Source organism: Chionomys nivalis, chromosome 1, assembly GCF_950005125.1.
Source record: "Chionomys nivalis chromosome 1, mChiNiv1.1, whole genome shotgun sequence".
NCBI lineage: Eukaryota > Metazoa > Chordata > Mammalia > Rodentia > Cricetidae > Chionomys > Chionomys nivalis.
The window spans coordinates 60,408,800-60,421,078 of NC_080086.1; the positions used below are offsets into that span (position 1 = coordinate 60,408,800).

The 12,279-nt window shown below is 52.5% G+C and overlaps 1 protein-coding gene across 9 annotated transcripts in view; it reads left to right on the top strand.

Moving 5' to 3' along the window:
• The window catches only part of Iqsec1 (IQ motif and Sec7 domain ArfGEF 1), a 339,041-nt gene that overhangs the window by 235,822 nt on the left and 90,940 nt on the right, over window positions 1-12,279 (top strand). The window contains exon 1 of one of the 9 annotated variants that reach the window (XM_057764744.1): window positions 2,339-2,491. The exons of 6 other annotated variants lie outside the window; for them this stretch is intronic. In XM_057764744.1, the coding sequence (XP_057620727.1) occupies window positions 2,424-2,491 (68 nt within the window). In that variant the 5' untranslated portion in view covers window positions 2,339-2,423. Of the gene's footprint in view, window positions 1-2,338; window positions 2,492-8,689; window positions 8,752-12,279 lie in introns of those variants that run through there. 2 more of the 9 variants (XM_057764790.1, XM_057764816.1) reach the window with 2 other exon arrangements.

Genomic DNA, 12,279 nt, shown 5'->3' on the forward strand with positions numbered 1-12,279 from the left:
GATTAATAGATGATGGGTAGATGAAGGATATAGTATGTAGATAGACTGGATAAGTGGGTGAATAGGGGCTGGATGGTGGAAAGCTGAAAGTAGATGGAGGATGGGAGGAGGATGGGTAGGTAGATGGATAATGCCAGAATGAAGGGATGATGACTTAGTAGATGGAGGATAGATTGGTAGGAAGATGATGGATGGATGATAGTAGAAGGAAGGAAAAGGAAGAAAAGGAGAGGTAGATAAAGGGATAGACAGAAAAGAGAGGAAATCAACAGATGAAGAGCACATTGTGTGGTGATAAATAGGGAGGGAGGAGGAGAAGATTTGGCTGTTAGCCAAGAACCCACAGGGGGTACACTGGAGAGACAGGTGCCCACGTGAGTGATAGAGAAGTGTAAACAGGCGTTGTCTCTACCCACCAAGGTGCTGAGAAAGCTCAGCTATGGAGCATTCCCAACAAGCCCTGTGTATGCTGCAGAGAGTCAGAGAGTGAGGCGGGTCTGAGAAGAGCCAATGAGCTCTGTCTCCGAGTTTCCCTCCGCCGGGGGCTCCAATGCGTGGGTAGCCTTAAAGAGCAGTAAGCCTCCTTCCACTGGTGTTCAATAGAGGCTGGCCAGGCCTTCTTTATTGTTGCTGTTGTTTTTGTTTGTTTGCTTTTTATCTTTTGAGACAGAGTTTTTCTGTGAAACAGTCCTGGCTGTCCTGGAACTAGCTCTGTGGACCAGGCTGGTCTTGAACTCACAGAGATCTGCCTGCCTCTGCCTTCCAAGTGCTGAGATTAAAGACGTGAGCCACCACCTTCTGGCTCTGTGCAGGACTTCTTAAGAGCTCTGATGTCATGCAGAGCCTGTAAGGTTGGTTTATGTAGTTTCCTGTGGTGAAAAGACAGAGGTTTTTGTTTCGTTTGTTAGTTTTGTTTTGATTGATTTGTTTTAGGGTTTTGTTTTGTTTTTGTTTTTTGTGGTTTTTTTTTTTTTTTTTTTTGCTTTCAGAACCCCACAGGGAATGGACAGTCTGCAGCTATGGGATCTCTGCCGTGGGAATCAGGCTGGAATGAAGGCAGGACAGTGATGTGCGTAGGCCAAAGTCGGAGCCCAGGGACAGGAAGGCAGAGCAGTGTCTGTGTCTAGATGGCTCTGTCCTGAGCCTCCAGAGGCTTGGTGCTCTGATGCCCACTAGATGGAACAGTTATTTGCTGGTCCTGGGCGCCCTACCCTCTGGGGTCTTCCTGGGGGCTGTGGGTGAAAAGAAGCCCTCCAGTGGGCGGTAACCTGTGAGTCACTGTCCCTAGGGGCCCTTGCCTGGGAAGCCCCAGCTGCCAGCCCTAGGCCTGGCCCTGAGCAGCTGTCAGGTGGGTGGGGCTCCATCTGGGCCCTAGTCTGGAAAGGCCCCGGGGGCCCAGACCCCCATGGTTCACTGCCTGGAGGGGCCCAGCCTCACCCCTGGCTCTATAGAAGGTTGGTTGGCATTCAGAATCCAGCGTCAGTCACTTAGACTCAGTTTCCTTCCCAAGTCTGTGACCTGTGTGCCTTAGTTTCTGTGCATGGTTGAGAAAGCCATTGAAACCCACTTTGTGGGCCATGGAAAAAAGTGCGTGCTTTTGCTCATACCTATTGGGAATTCCTCCTTGTACCCCAGACTCCTAGAGCTCATGGAGTTCAGGGGAACATGGCAGAGAGGAGAAGACACAGCTAGTGACACGTAACAGAGTGTGGCTTGGCTACAGCTGGGAAACTCTCAGGGCCCAGTGGAGTCCCTGGGTGCAGGCTGCTGTCCTAAGGCAGAGTCCCAGCCAGTTTGATGTTCTTTTCCTCTATCCAGGCTTCTTCCGGAACCAGCAGCAGAGCAGACCCTTCTCAGTCCTGCGGGCAGGGCTGTAGCCACGGGGCGGTGTTGGGTTTAGGCCTCTGGGGACTGGTGGAGGATGTGGGCCCGCCCTCGTCTCCACAGCCTCCCTCCCTCAGTATTGCCTCTCCAGTCCCACCCTGTCCTCTGGACTCACAGGGCTCTGGGCTCCCAGAGCCCCCACTTTCCCTCACAGTGGACGCCCCCTCTGTCCCGCCCCAGTGACTCACTGCTCCCCTGGCCCTCTGCCATTCCTGTCTCTTGGCAGGCGGCAGGCGCAAGGTTGTGCTGAAGCCACGGGGTGTGGAGTGTGAGGGACGCTCAGTCGCCAGGGTCTGGAGCTCCAGTCCTCCAGCAGCGGCAGAGGCCAGCCAGGGATAGCGCCGCCAGGAACCTGCAGTGGCCTGGGGGAGTCAGGGCCTTGCCCTCTCCCTTTCTTTGGACCTTTTTGCTTTTCGTCGTCATGAAGAAGGAAGTGACCTGAGAGAGCCCAAGACAAGAGCCATCCCCTGACTGGGAGGAGAACTAGGATCCAGGGCAGTGGCAAGGTCCCCCAGCCACTGGACCTCGCTGATCCAGGCATGAAGGGTGATGGTGGTGCTGTGTGGGGCCTCATGTGGAAATACTGCATCTCCGTGAGGACCCTCAGGTACCAGGGACAGGGTGTGGAGGCGGCTTTGCCCTAGTGGGCCAGGTGAGGGACCTGTGTGGTTTGGAGGTCTGGGAGGGGGCAGGGATGGAAGACAAGAAAGGCTGAACCTTGTACCCTCCAGAGAAATGTGAAGTCTAGTGGCAAGGAGGGAGGCAGGAAGGAAAGCGGACCAACTCTCGGGGCTTGCACTGGCTGCTGCCCCCCTGGGGAAGGTCACTGGAGGTACAATGAACAGGAGGCATAAGACACCACTGGCTTTGAAGTGGGACCTGGGTACCCCCTCCGCCCCCAGGCCTTTTATGCCTAGGTCAACAGTACCATACTCTCTCCTTCAGTGTGTAGTGGGGTGACAGTTTCTCTACCCTCCACATCAGTCCCCTCATGGCAGGGAGTAATGTCCAGGAGCAGGTACCAGGCAGGCCCCCTCAGACCTGTGTGTGCACTGACCCAGTCTCTGCAGTGAATCGTCCTCTCCTAAGAGGCTTTTAGGATTCATGTGAGGGTTAAACGTGACCCAGCCCCGAGTGCCAGCAGACAGCAGCTAGTGTCGAGTGTGTAATTACCACAGCCACTGTTAGATCCGTCACCCTACCTCTTCAGAGGTCTGTGGGAGGTACCTGGAAGGTGTCCATTTAGAAAGAGTGGAAGAAGTTTGAGCAGGACTTTAAGAACCCTTGGAGAGACAGACCACCTAGGGACAGGGTTCACCTGGTCACGGGACTGCGGTGCAGGGGTGAATACCTGGGCTTAAATCTACCTTCTGCCACATCTGATAGGACTTGTCTGGAGCAGGAAGCCACAGGATCTTAGGCAAGGCTGGGTTTTCTCCTCTGAAACTGGAACCATAGAGGCTGTAATTTGCATGTAAGAGGACCTAGAAGCGCCACCCAGTGGGGATATACCTTGTGTTTTGAATTCCTCCTACTAGTGTGCATTTTACTTAAAGAGGATGTTTCCTAAAGAATAAAGTAGCAAAGAGTCCTTTCTCTTTCCAGGCTCTGCTGTATCTGGTATATCAACCTCACAAAATCCCCTTCCTTTGCCTATATCCTCCCCGCTTCTCCTCTTTCCTCCACAAAATATTTGTGCTATCATATAAGAAATACTAGTAGCAAAAAAAAAAGAGCATAATTCAGAATAAGATGTTGTATCGATGGTAGCAATGATGATGAACAAAACAGAGGTATTCAGGAACCTGAAAGCTGAGGTAAAGCCTGCTGAGCTCCCCAGAAGCCCAGGGGAAAGGGGAAATGCAACTGCCCAGTTCACGCCCACTTTAATATGAAGCACATGTACAGTAGCCACAGTTGCTCTGCTACAAGGCGAGCCTGTCTAGAGCCCTGGATGGCGGGCCTTGGGCCCAGACAGATTTATAGTTTCCAGGCCAACAGTGAGAGAGAGGCATTCTGCTTAGACAAGGATGCCAACTGGTTGTGGGAACCAAAAAGCAAAGCAAAATCCAGCCCTGGAGTGAGTCACTGGGCCACCTTCTGCTTTGGTCCATGATGGACCCCCTTGGGTGGATAGTTCAGAAACCAGACCAGGCAGGTCTGGAGGCAGGGCCCCATCAAAGTGCCTGATGTTTTGGTCATACAAACTGCAATAGGTTTTCCTGCCTCGGTCTTTCCTAAGGTCTCTAGAGGACCCTAAGGAAGTGGTCAAGAATGTGGTGGGCCAGCATGGAGCACTTCTGAGTAGCTGTTGATACAAACGGTTGCTCTGTGCCTCAGTTTCCTCACCCACAGAATGGGAACATTGTAGAACTTCCTGTGGGAAGGTGGGAAGTGCTTGTGGCCACTGGTAGTTTTTGCTGATAAGTGGTTACTTTCCCTCTGGTGATGAAAGAGCAGCTTGAGGTGGGTGTGGCACTGTGATCAGCACTGAGTTTGCCCAGTCCTATACGCAGCCCCCATAGGTACCATGTGTCCTGTACTCAGCTAAGGAGGATGGTTCGAGGGTGGGCGGTTGTCCAGGAGTAGTGTATTCTTTCCAGATACCCGCCTCCCATCCCCAGAAACCCGAGGCCACTCCTCAGAGCCAGATATAAGGAAAGCCAGCCCTAACAGGCTCCGGGGCATTCTCAACCCCATACTAACTGCCAGGGGAGACCCAAATCCACAAATCTGTGGTGGGGCAGAGCTGGCAGCCGCTGGGGAACAAATTGGAGGGTTGTGATGGGACAGCACATACTTTTCCACTTGCGTCTTCAGATTCCCCTCTGTATGAGCCTGTCACCCCTGGCTGGGTCCCACTCACATCTGGAAAAGCATGAGGTGTACATAGAGCTCTTGCTGCTGCCGGCCCTGGCTCTCTGCCAAGGGGATTCAAGGTTCCAAGACAAGGTCTCTGTGAGGGCCATGCTGACTCCTAGTGCAGGGCCATCTGGGTCTGGTGCCCAGGCACTTGGAAGATGTATCTTTGTCTGTTGGGAACTTTGCTAGGCTGTCTCCACATCCAGGGAGAGAGGCAAACTGAGCCAGTACTCCAATTAGTGTGGACTCTGGTGAACAGTGCCAGCGGAGCACATAGGTATGACCCCCCCCCTTTGTCTCCCCTCCTTTCCTTGAGTTTAAGTGGGGCCTGAGGCAGTGGGCAGAGAGGAAGAGGAGGGGCCCACTTACGTTAGAAACTTGGCTTAACCTTGTAGAAATCACTTTGGAGACTTTTGGAAAGCAGCGACAGGTTGCCTGCAAGCTGGCCCCTGTGAGGAGGAACCTGTAGCTGTCACTTGTCAGCTGTTTTATTGTGTGTGTGGGGGGGGGCTGTTGTTTTGTTTTGATAACTATGCTCCCTGGTTGCTTTACCAATGAGCATCATCAGATGACATTGATACTGTAAGTGGCCTTCAGCTAATGCTCAACCCATCTCTCCGTGGGTTGCCTTTAGCTTATACCTCACCAGAGCTTGTCCCCATCAGGCTGTATTCCCAGCCTGTCCCCCGCAGGCCATCTCCTCAGTGTGTCTCCCGTCAGGCCAAATCTTCAGTGTCATAGTTAGCTTCAGTTATCAACTTGGCATAAATCAAGAGTCACCTGGGCAGAAACCTCAGCTGAAGAATTGCCCAGATTAGTTTGGCCTGTGCCCATGTCTGTGGAACATTTTCTTACTTGCTAATTGATCTAGGAGGGCCTAGCCCACTGTGGTGGATGTCACCCTAGGAAGGAGGGCCTGAGCTGTATAAAGAAGGTAACCGAGTAAGCCCATGAGAGCAAGCCAGTAGCAGTTCCAACATGGTATCTGCTTTAGTTCTTGCTTCCAAGTTCCTGCATGGACTCCCCTCACTGATGGACTGTGACATGGAACCCTTCTGTGCCCTAAGCTGCTTTTGGTCAGGATGTTTTATTACAGCAACAGAAGCAATTAGGACACTCAGCCTGTTCCCCAAAGACCTTATCCTTACCCTGTCTCCCATCAGACTGAATCCTCGGCCTGTCTCTGTCAGGTTCAAGAATGGCTGTCACATATTGGCATAGTTAGACAAGAAAGATGGGTTTGTCCCTTGAGAGCCCAAGAAGCAGTCACGTCTCCTAGATCAGGCTTCCCCTGGACACACAGTGCTGAGTAGGGTGTGTTCAGAAGAGCAGAGCCACCCCGAGCCTTGTAGGCCTTTCTCCCCTCCTGCTGCAGCTGCCCCTGTGCAGAAGGACTGGGAGCAGATGGCATCCAGGCCCTGAAAGCATCCCAGGAGCTTTCTGGACAATCAGCCATCTGGTGCCCTCCATGGGAGGCCCTGAGTGTGCTCTTCCCATCCTGTGCTGTGCCTGCCTGGGCACCTATGACAAAGGGAGCCTCTTTCCTACTTGGAGCTTCTTCCTGCCTTGATGTTGTGCCCCTTCCTTCTCCTCGCTGAGTGATTGGCTCTGCACTATGGGTCCCCAGCCTACCTGATGCCCCATGCTGATGAGCCCACAGTAGCTCTGGGTACTGCTCCCATGGTACTCTCCATTCCCACCTGGGCTCAGCCCTGCAGGTCACCCTGTTATAATGCTCCACTGTCCACTCCTCTACTGTGTCTTCAGTTTTGAGACATAAATCTGCTGCATAACCTGTGCTGGCTTGGAACTCCCTGGATCGTAGGGCCGTGCTCCAAGCAAGGACCCAATGAATCTTAGTGCACAAATGCCAGTCCTTCTAGGCCACCATGGTGCTAGACTATAACCTCATGAGGCATTTTCACAGGCAGCAGGCAACGTAGTAGCTCTAAGAGACTTGCTACCTTTTTCCTTTCTGTCCAAGGCCCTTCTTGGTGGGCCATACTAGACAGCACTTATTCTCAGAGAGCACACAAGAAGAGGCCAGGAACAGCCCCATCATGTGGGAGAGCACCCTCTTTCCATCAGGATACAGAGCATTTGCTGAGTACCTACTGTGTGCCAGCTCAGTCCATAGCAGGTGCTTGACTGCAGCAGTGAGCAAGGAACAAACAGGTGATGATGTCATCAGATAGGGGTCACTACTAAGAAGGCAAAGGTGGAGAGGTGACAATGACAAGCAAGCCAGCCAGAAAATCCTCTTAGAACTTCTGTCAGGATAAATGGACCCAAGATGTGGCAAGCCCATGCAGTAAAATGGCTGTTGTCCAGGCTGGGTGGTGGTGGCGCACGCCTTTAATCCCAGCACTCGGGAGGCAGAGGCAGGTGGATCTCTGTGAGTTCGAGGCCAACCTGGTCTACAAGAGCTAGTTCCAGGAGAGGCTCCAAAGCTACAGAAAAACCCTGTCTTGAAAAAAAAAATTGCTATCGGCCATCGAGGGAGTAAAATCTCAACCCTAGATACAGCCTGGCTGACCCTGTAAGATGTACCAAATGAAAGAGGCCATCATGAAAGCCACATGCTCTCTGACTCTATTCATAGAAGTTTCCAGAACAGACATGTCTACAGATACAGAAAATAGAGTCCAGGGATGCCCTGGCCGTGGAGAGGCGTAGAAACAGGTATTGGTTTGTTTTGAAAGCAAAGACCAAGTTGAGCTTGAACGTGGTGACAGGCATGGGCTCACTTTAGCTGGATGAATTGCATGGCACAGGAATTACCTATGAATCAAATGGCTTGTACAAAATGAAATGGAAAGTAGCAAAGTGAGCTGAGCAGGTAGCCTTGAATGGAGGTTGATCAACAGAGTGAGTTGGAGAAGACCCGTGGGCAGAGGGAACAAGTGTAATGGCCCCAAGGCAGGAGCCACGTGGCTTTGTGGGTACAGGTGGCGCCTGCCTCCAGGCCACTACACTTGCATCGCATTGCCTTACATTACATCTGTAGTTGGAGGCCAGGCTGTCAGGCAGAGTGAGGAAGGAAGTGGGCAGGGCCAGCTCCTGAGGCGGACCTGTGTATGTTGGGGGTGGAGAGACAGGAGGTTTCTAGGCAGTCACTCCACTTCCATGAAGAAACGAGACACTGCAGGGAGGAAGGGGCATGGCAATAAGGAGATGAGGCTATTGTCTAGATAGGAGACCCTGCCACTCAAGGGAGACAGTGCAGGCTACAGATGACCACCGTGAGAATTCAGCCAGGGACAGCTCTATTGCCCCCAGGAGAATTGGGGTTGCAGTGTGAGGTGAAAGCTCCCTGGAGGCAGGGCCTGGCTGTGGCCTCAAGGAGGTGGTCACAGCTAGCTGGGGCAATGGAGAGGACTCTCCAGTGGTGGCCTTGCATGGGGCAGGGTCTCTGATTCCTGGAGGCCTCGGAGAACCCTCCTGACCCCAGAAGATGAGGGCGACCACCCTGCCCTGCCAAAAATGACACCCTTGGATCCCACTTAGTCCCGAACTGGTTTCAAAGTAAGTAGGGCATTTTTTCAGGGTGGCCACCTTACTTAGCCTTTGTCAGGCAGGCTCAGACTGGCCTTCAATGGGACCATAGTACCCACGTGGCCAGAAACCCAGCTGGGGCTTGGCATTCTAAACAAAGCAGGCTGGCCGAAACTCAAGTGGCCCGAAACGCGATCGGTCACAGGAGGCTGGCCAGAGAGCAGCTGCATTATTTATTGTCTGTCCAGCGAGGCTGTTTGAACCAACTAGGCCTTGAAGGAACCCTCGGGGAAGTATCTTGTACAGGGTGGGTGTGGGCCCCAGGGTGCTGGCCCCTCACCTGGGGCGGGGCTTCCTGGATGCTGACTGAGCTGGGAGGAAGTTAGGCGTCAGGGCTGTCGTGGGGAGGTCCCCTGGTAGGGAGAGCCTTAAGGTCCTTCGTCCCCAGGGCCCAAGGAGGCAGGCCAGGCACTGGCTCCAGGGAGATCTCCAGTCTTCCCCTGTGACACCGTGAGTACCACTTGCCTAGTCTGGGAGCCGGTGAGGGGCTGATGACTATCAGCAGTCTTATGGGGTCAAGCAGTTGGGACCTTGTGTGGGGACTCATGCTGTTTCTAGAAGCTATTTTGATTAACTGCTTTTCCCTGCCTGAGAGACACAGTCAGAAGGTCCTAGAACTCCAGGTGCCTCCCTACCACTGCCAGATGGGAATCTCTTCAGGGACATTAGGCCAGCATGAGCCTGGGGCTGCCCAAGGCCCCTTGGTCTACCCAACTACAGGCATGTAATTTCTTCCAGTACCTCACAGCCCCTGAGAAAGGGGCCACACCTACTCCACAGCTGAACGAACTGAGTCCTTGAGACACAGTGGTTCAGGGCTCCTGGTGTGTGGCCTGAGGCACTTTCTGTCCCCACTGCCATCCTCCAGTGACTTCTCAGAGCATGAAGTTTGGAGGCTCAGGGTAGGAGTCTTAGCTAGTCCCAGTCTGGGGTTCTTGCCTATTAGGGGAAATCAGTGCTAGGAAGAGCCTGCCTTGGGGCAATCCCACCCCACACCCCTGGATGTTTCCTTCAGATGCCTTGTACCCCACCCCCATCAGAAGTCACCTGACCAATGACAGTTTAGCTTGTTTCATTTCTTTATTTCTTTCTGAGCCAGTCCAGGATAGAACCTGAGACTCTGATCCTGGGGCTGGGAGAGTCTTGGAAGACAGTCCTTGAGTAGGAAAATACTTCTCGGTGAAGGGTGCTGGGCTTATCCACATCCCTAGGGAAGTTCCCCTCCCAGCTCCTGTCCATCCTCATGATACCCCGGAAGGGAAGGTTCTCAATGCTGGTTATATGGAACGCCAAATTCAGCTATGCAGGGACATCTGTCTGGTTTCATTCAGCTAGTGGGTATTCAGGAGCTGGACTGCAAACCTGTAGAGGTTCTAGGCCATCTCTTCACTGTGCAGCCTTCTGCATGGGTGCCAGGGTAGGAGAGAATGTTTCATCACTTCTCTGTTATTGGGTCTGTTTTTCCACATGCCAAGGGCTGGGCTTCCATCTGAAGGTTCCAGGCTGGGTGGAGGAAACTGGACTGGGGGAGTAAGGATGTCCTTGCTGCTCTTGGTGCTTGGCCAACAAGAGCATTCTGGTAACTCCCAGTGCCCAATGGTCAGATTCTTGCTTATAGCCTTTGGGACTCCAGGACCCAAGCTGGATACAGACTCTCATGCCCAAGTCCCATGTCAATCCAACCCAAAAGACCTGAGCACAGGTCAGAAAAGATGTGGCTAGGAGCTAGGACAACCAAGTATCCACAGGGACCTCAGGCACCTCTTCTGCCATCTGTGAGCTAGCCAGGTGGGACCAGGAGCCTTTCAGAACTTGGTGACTGCGACTCCAGGCAAAGTTTCTTGCACATTATTCTTTAAATCATTAGATCACATGTCAAGCACTTATCAGGTACTTATTGAATGCTAAGGCACTCACTCACTGTCTTGTCTATGGTACTACAAAGGTGTTAAGATTGATCTATCCAGTTGCTCTTCTAGCATAGGGTCCTCAAACAGTGTGCTGGGTCTGAGAAAGACGGTGACACAGGGCAAGGGACAGTGGGATGGTAGGACTGATTTTATTTTGATGGATCCACGTTGCCTTTGAGAAAGCACCTGCTAGTCATTAGGCCACTGAGGCCAACCAAGGGATCCTTTATGACCTCTGCTTCATGGTCTCTCATGGGCCAGGTCGCTATGAACAAACTGGGCCCCAAATTCAAGCCAGTGTGACTCCAGAAATTCTAGGACAGAGGTAGCAGGGTTGATCAAGTAGAAGGTGAGTTCAGGCTGTGTTCAGCAAGTGGGGCATTGAGGCAAGTGCCAACTGGCACACAAAGTAGGATGCTGGGCTGTGGTCAGGCTGCAGGTCAAGAGCCCAGACTCAGGGTGTCAGCTCTGCTATTTTATTGGTTATTTGACCTTGTTACAAACCATATCTCTGGGCTCAAGCTTGCCACGAGGACCTTGTTACTTCTAAGTGAGAAAAGGCCCAATCCATACAGGAAAGAGGCTTCAGTGGTTCTAGGAACTAATAGGTGAAGGAAGGGGTGATTGCTTTAGAAGCAGCAGAATTCAGGGGCTCAACTGGTGGATTTGGTGTTTTACAAATTACTTACTGTGTTCACCCTAAGGCAGGCTGTCTCCGCGTAGGCATCCCTAGCATGTAGTAAGTATTCAGAAAAGCTTAGCCATCCCCTTCCATTCAGTGTCACCACCCCGTGACAAGCCAGCTGCGGTGAGTAACACACTTTTTCTGTCATAAGGTTGTTTGCTGTGCCCTGGGGGAGGTGGGACAAGAAAAGAGGAAATTGCCACACAGGGCAGTCCGGGCTGAGGAAGGGGTGAGCTAGCAGGCCAGGGGAGGAGCGTCAGCTTTCCACAGGGACTCCCCAGAGGTTTTCTGGGAGAGGTAGCCACTGTGTTAGATTTTGATGCAATGGGGGGACTTGGCCTGGGCATTGAGTTAGGAACCCTGCTTCATCAGCACCAGAGTTGGTATGGGACTATTGAACCCACATGAGAGTGAAAGATAACCCTGGGCCTGGGTGCTGCTTAGTGTTAGAGCACTGGCTTGGCAGGCACAAGGCCGGTGATTCTGTCCCCATCCTTGGGAGGAAAGAGGGCTCCAGCTGTGGCTGGACATCTACTGTGCTCAGGGTTCTAATACCCTGTATGTTGCCTTCTTGCACTGTGTAGCTACTGCTGAAGTCTCCTCAGCCCTTTGTAGAGAATGGGCAGCAGTTTCTGGATCCAGGGATTTGGTCGGGACTCATGCTTTGGATAGGTTCCTGACTGCTACCAGGTGGCTGCTGGGATGTCACCCATGGAGGTTACATACAGAGACGTCATCATACTCAGAACAGGACTGTGTTCAGGGATGTGTCGAAATACCTTTCCAGCAGGCTAAGTGCAGAACCTTTGTCAACAGCTTCAGTGATGGCAACCACAGTTGGTCTGAAACCAGGACCTGGAGACAACCGTGGTTGGCATAACCAAGCCTGGTGTGAAGGGTGAAGTGACAAAGGACAGGCTCTTGTTTTTGAGCACAAGCGTGTTTTAACCCTGTGTACTGACTGATTCCTAGTGTTTTCTCCCGTCAGGGATGGGAAGAGCTGATGGGAAGAACATGGGTGTGGTCCACAGCTGAGACCCACTTCACAGGGGCTGAGCAAGCCTGGGCAGCTTCCTATACCTCTGGGAGCCTCGGTTTCCTCATCTGGGAAACGAGGTTAACAATCCCAGAGTTAGGAGTGTACTGGGGGCGATGCCATGACAACAGCTCATGGAAGTTCTGGAAGGTGGCAAGCAGGAAATCTCATTGGCCTCCAGGAGAAGGCATGCTGGAGAGTCAGGCCTTTTGAGTTAGACAATGGAGGTCCAAGAAACAGAAGCTCAGGATGGTTGGGAAAAGGTGCTTAGGGATACAGAGCTGTGGATCTGAGTTTGTATGCCACCATACAAACTGACTTTTTTCCTAAGTTAATGTGATGTCTCA